The following is a 6369-nucleotide window of genomic DNA, read 5'->3' as shown; positions in this document are numbered from 1 at the left end:
AAACTCTTTCAGAAATGTTACATACTTTATAGAAATTTGGCTTTAAGTGGGTAAACTGATAAGGATGCTGCTTGCTAGGCATCAATACTTTAATCGCCGCTTCATTCAGTCTCGAGTCTCCCACTCATTAGTTGGGTAATCGTAGATCTATTATTATCTCCAAGCTTTATTTATAAAAGTATTCTAATAATAATAACTGTGTCATAGTATTGTGATAATGAAAGAAAAAAAAGGCTACAAAGAGCATTGCATAACAGTGAAGTCTAATGTAAATGTTAATTATTATTCATTTTTGATAAGCTACAGACAGTTATTAATCAGCTTTCTCATCGTATTCTAATAGTAGGCACTAAAATGGCAAAAAAAAATAGAAGGAATACTAGGAATTCTAATTGCTCAGGCTTAATGAGAAATATACTAGACATTATTTGTGTTTCTAATGAATTTTAAATCGTTTCTATAAATGTTATTCATGAAGGAGTTAGAGGAAATGATTATTAATTCCTCTAAGCTACTAATCTCATATGAAATTACAAACTATATCTAAGAGGAATTTGCCAAGCAAAATCAGGTTCTTATCATTTTCATCAGTTGGAAACAGAAATTGGTAAAGTTATGATATTAATAGCAGCTATGAAAAACCCTATGAATCTAGAACATATCGAAAATATTAACTCTGCATTTAAAAATGTTATTCCAAGTACACATATTTTTTATTCCCCCTTTAGGATATTGTAAATTGAAAAACCCTAGGGAAATACATAATTCATAAGTAATAAAGCGAAAAAGAAAACAGGGATAATACATTCTTAAGTGTCTAGAATACACAATCGAATATTTTCCCCCGCCGTATTATGCTTTACAGAATATTTGCTTTGATATAAATCTCAAAACTGTAATGTATTAAAGTTTAAATAAACTGCAGATCCTATACTTTATTCAGAATGTAATATTGAGAAATAATATTTAATTTGGTGCAAAGCAAATGCTTTGTCGTTTAAACCTGCTTAATCATTATGGAATGCTACATAGATCAACCTTGTTTACAGATAGTTTAAATATAGCATTAAAAAAATCAAACTGCAATGCAGTAACCCATCCTACCATTTATTCAGGCATTTATGGTTTGAAAAATAAATCTATCAGATTATTTACCAGTATGCGAAGAAAAGAAATGTATGATAATACTAACGTAAACTTGTCCAAAGATGAATACTGGAACAAGTAGATTTTTAAAATGAAAGAATATAAAACCAAGCAAAATAAAAGCTTAAAACTAAAACACATGCTAATCTCTTTAAAAATAAAATAAATTCATTTAAACTTCATAACATCCCATTTAAACTTCATAACATCCCATAATAGATGCTATTAATCTTCTCATTTTACAGACGAGAAACCTAAAGCTTAACAAAATTGAATAAGTTGAATAAATGTCCCAAAGTCATCCAGGAAGCTAGTTTTAGTGCTTGTTTTTGAAACAAGGGAGCGTGGCTTGAGAGTCAATAACTTTAACCAGTAAGCATGATATACTAGTTCTTGCTGTGACCAAAAATTAATTGCCTACTAAAATAAATCTCTCTTAGTTGAGTTCGAAAGATCGTTAAATTGCCATAAAAGACATCCTGAAGATGATTTCTCTACCCATCCCCACCTCACGAAGACCAAGTGCTATTTTCATTAAAATTAGATATCATAATCAAACTGTTTGACACTATGAAAAAGCTACAATATGTACTTAAAACAAGCAGCCAGAGAAAGGAATGGCACCAATGCTTCTCAATTCTGATTTTCATTTTACTCTGCCTAAAAGGGTTTGAGTTGTTCAGCCTCTTCCTCGCTCAGCAGACTCAAGTTTACCTAAGAGTCAGAAATATACACTTTTGCAAGCTGGAATCAGGTGGTACGCCTGATGGTTTTATTTTTAATGTTAGTCGAAGGAAATCTCCAGTGCGATGTTTTTTATTTCATCTGGAGAAAGGTCAGAATACTTATTGGAAAATCTGAAATAACAAGAAAAAAGTCTCTGGCAAATTTTAGAGTGGCATTAAGGCAAAGTACTTTCTTTTTCCAAACTCTGTCTCTGCAGTTAGGAGTTTACTATATTTAAGGAGAATATTCCCTAAATAGTGGTGCAGGCATGGAGCTACCATGTTTTAGCTGGGCCACTGCTCCTGGGCTGATGGGGTCACGTGCTGATTTGATAATCTCTTGCTTGAAGTCACTCAAAATTTGATAACTTTTATCCAGTTACTAAAATAAGTCATCTTTAACTTTTCAGAGAAAGTTAAAAAAATAATCTCAATAACACTTATGAAATAGTTGGTATGTTAGAGGAAATTTTCGCAACATTTTTACTATACGAAATGGCTAAAATTACTCCTGAATAACTGATTGTGAATCCCAGTTTTGATGGCTTTCTGAGTATGTATATATCTCTGAGATAATGAAAATATTCATGATAAGCAGTATTTTTGTAAAATTTAAGTTACCATATGGAGGAACTTAACTATTTAAACCAATACGTATCACATTTGCATATTGGTGTGTGTTTCATTTGCTATTTGGGTTAATACCTTTCTACATAACTATTTTCGGACAATAAAGTTCAAATATCTCTAACATAAAATAGAATCTGTCACCTAGTAAGCAAGAATTTTGAAGATGAGACTTGGATTCTCACTTTCTGCCAAAATTTTGTAGTGAGGATAGCCTTGGCTCCTACAACAAACTTCATCTATGAACACTATACTGGTCAACTGAATGCTTTATTGCGTTTGTCAAGGATGTTGTTTGCACGTGGACTGTATGGTAGTAACAAAGCTTTGCTGCTGTAATAACTATACCTCTCTTCACTAATGGGGGTTTAATGTGTTATCTTTCAGCCTGTGTGACTCATAAAGAGAACAATTTGTTTGGTGAAGGAATTGCTGTACACCTGTGCCAACGTTATTCTTTTAAATGGAATGCCAGGAAACTAAGTGCAATTGCATGAGTTCGGGGGAACTGTCCACATTTGGAAAAGAACTGGCTAGGCCATTAGTGGCATTTTATTCAGAGTGGAAATATTTTTTTCATCCAAAGGAAGAAAGATCTTTTGATCAAGAGACATATTTTCCAAATAACCTATCACTTAGGATTGTTTTCCTCTTTTTAGGTTTGAGCAATAAACTCCTTGAATATTGTACAAAATATAAGCCAATTTATAAGATAAAATTGTAGGAATTCCACTAATAAACAATTTTGTTCCTGGAATTCTCTCTTTTTAAACAACAGAAAAGATGCCACTCACCAGAGGACCAGGTGGCCCATCTTGGCCTGCAGCTCCTGGGAGACCTTGTTCTCCCTATGGAAAATAAATATGATTAATTTTTTTTTAATTAACGAAAGCATAGTATTTTTTTTTTCTTTTAATTCTGGAAACACAGAAAGAAAGAAAGCAAATATCACCTATGATTCCATAACATGGAGAATATCTACAAATGCTGTAAGCAATTTTGAGTCTTTTTACTTTGTGTGTAGTCATCTATATGCACAGAAATACACACACATATACATATGTATGGATTCATGTATAAAATTTTACATCTTTGAGATTTTAGGGTTCGGTTTTCTATTCTGATGTTATAAGTTAAAATTTCACTATGAACTTATTAAATAAATGACATAACTTAAATATTTTAAGACTTTAATTATTACATACTATCTACTGAATTCCCATAAAACATCCACACTAAATTTATAAAATAATACTGAAATAAACATTTTCATCCATAATTTTTTTTTTTTAAATAAACATTATTTTCCAAATCGTCTTTTTTTTTTTTTTTGTAAAGCACAGATGCTCACCACAGGGCCAGGGATGCCCCGAAGGCCTTCTGGACCAGGCTTTCCGGCAGGTCCCTGAGGGCCGACTGGGCCCGTTTTTCCAGGAGGACCCTCAGCACCTGCTTCTCCCTGTTATAAAATGCAGTATATGCACACATTAATAATGAGGAAAGACATTGCATTAAAAGTATTAATACAGATATGCGATACATGCGTGAGCTTCTCATACACAATACCTACAAAATATATTTTACCTTAGCACCTTTTTCACCTTGTCTTCCCTCTGCACCCGCAGCTCCAGGAGGACCCTAGAAATATAAAATAACATTTAAAATATATATTGCATATGAAAGTAATGTAACTGAGGACTTATTTACAAATACTCCAGTTTAATTTGTAACAGATCCTAATAAATTGTGCATTTATTCTAGAACTATTGAGTTTAAAACACAATGAGAAAATTAAAAACCTTCTTTCTGTACAAACTTTCAGTTAGAATATTAAAAATATATGAAGTACAGATTGTATAGAATATAGATAGTCATATCATTGTGAGGAGAAAGTAAAGATAAAAGTTTTAAAGAAATGCTGATGACTTAATCACCCTTAGTGTGTTAAATACTTAGATATCATTTATTATGTTTTGTAAGTAGAAATTAATTGAAGGTGTCAGATTTCTACTCCATCTTTATATGTTTTAAGACTGCTCCTGCCTTAATCTTAGAACATCCATACGTTATACTTTCTTATGGGATTATATTTGACTAGCAAGCACATTTAAAATCTTGACAGTCAACAGATATTGTATTTTCATTTTCTGGAACTATGTAATTCACATAAGTGACATAGGTTTCAAAAATAGTATCACTTTTTGAAACCTAGTATTAGAGCAGAAGCAGAAAAAAATCTTTCATGCTTCATACATCATCCAAAAGCGTAAGAGGATATTCCAGTGTTCATATGACTTTTGTATAGGTGCAGGAATTATTATGAAAAAGTGCTAATTATTATATATATCTATTTAAAGCTATTCATCACATTGTTCCTTGCATGAGTGTATGTTTGTATGTGTGTGTGGATAGGTAGATAGATGACAGCTGGATAGATGATAGATAGATAGATAGATGATAGATAGATTTCTATCTTTGTAAGGTATCACTTTACCTTATTTTCTTTTTTATTAGCCATGTGACTTTTAACAAATTATTAGTATTTCTGAACTTCAGTGCTTTCATCCAGAAAATGTTCTCAATAAAAATTAACTTGCTATAGACTTGTTAAATTTAAATAACATAGCACATTTAAAAGCATTTGGGGAACTTTCCAGTGTAGCAGTATCAAATACAGGTATGAAATCTGGTACGAAAAAGCATAAAGCCTGGACTCAGACTGCCTGGCTCCACATCCTGGCTCTGCCTCTATATCGCATTGTGATCTTTGGCAAGTCACACATCCTGTCAGTGTTTCAGTTTATTTCTCTGTAAAATGTGAATAATAATAGCAGCTATCTCTCAGAGTCATCACGGGAAATGATAAATATAAGTTGATAAATGTAAATGGCATATAACAGTGCCAGGGACATAAAAACTGTGAAAATATTAGCTATTGTTATTCTCATTACTAAAATTATTCGATATTATTATTGTGCATTAAAGTATTTTACCTATACCTTGCACCATGTTGGCAACCTAAGAATCAAGTCAAACAAAATAGATTTTCAAAATACACTTGTAGACACCATGTCAACAAATTACTTATTTCATACATACTGTTTATAATACCTGAAAAATATAAATTCCATGTTTGAAATTTTTTAAGTGGAAAATTTAAAGTTGGCTAAAAATATATTGTATATCCTGTAATATGTAACCAGATCTTGAATTTTGATATTCAGATTTCCTTCTTACATTTATATAGTCATCCATGAAATATAAAACTTGATACTCCTAAACTTGTAGCAAAATGTAGAAAATAATTTGTTACATAACATAATATTCAAAGTATCAAAGAAAGCAACAGTTTTCAAGTTAGAAATAAGGTATTACAATACCCATTATATTTAAATTTTATTTCTAATAATTATGCTGGGTCCTTGATATCTTCACTATGGCATTTTATAGAAACCTTTCAAATCAACACAAGTAGGGCACTGGGTTTGATAACCCACTACAGTAAGAGGGCTTTTAGCCTACAGAGCTACGTAATATATATTCATAATAAACTTAGTCTAAGACTATAATCTACAATTTTATTTTAAAATAGTTATTTCATTTTCACTAATTAAATCATAATTATTACTTAAGAATCATTAATTAAATTTGCTGCTGAAATTTTCTGCACAAGTTCAGACACAGTAAAGTTATAAAAAGACAATGATCTCTAAGAAATTGCATTCATTTTTCCCAGACTCTCTTGGTTTCCATTTGTTTACTTCAATTTTTGCAATGAATTATGCTCAAAAGCATGAACTGAGATTGAGGTTGGAGGTTGGAGAGAGTAATGGAGATGGTGAGAAGAAGATGAGGCAAGAAGATGACTTTC

General features: G+C 31.4%; 1 protein-coding gene across 1 annotated transcript in view; it reads right to left on the bottom strand.

Moving 5' to 3' along the window:
- Positions 1–6369, bottom strand: part of COL11A1 (collagen type XI alpha 1 chain) — a 182360-nt gene that overhangs the window by 15810 nt on the left and 160181 nt on the right. The window contains exons 55-57 of the mRNA XM_011368217.2: positions 4083–4136; positions 3850–3957; positions 3293–3346 (exon numbers count right to left, since the gene is read on the bottom strand). Of these exons, the coding sequence (XP_011366519.1) occupies positions 3293–3346; positions 3850–3957; positions 4083–4136 (216 nt within the window). The remainder of the gene's footprint in view (positions 1–3292; positions 3347–3849; positions 3958–4082; positions 4137–6369) is intronic.

The sequence above is a fragment of the Pteropus vampyrus genome, unplaced genomic scaffold (genome assembly GCF_000151845.1).
Source record: "Pteropus vampyrus isolate Shadow unplaced genomic scaffold, Pvam_2.0 Scaffold6, whole genome shotgun sequence".
Classification (NCBI taxonomy): Eukaryota; Metazoa; Chordata; class Mammalia; order Chiroptera; family Pteropodidae; genus Pteropus; species Pteropus vampyrus.
This window is presented reverse-complemented; position numbering and strand designations above follow the sequence as displayed.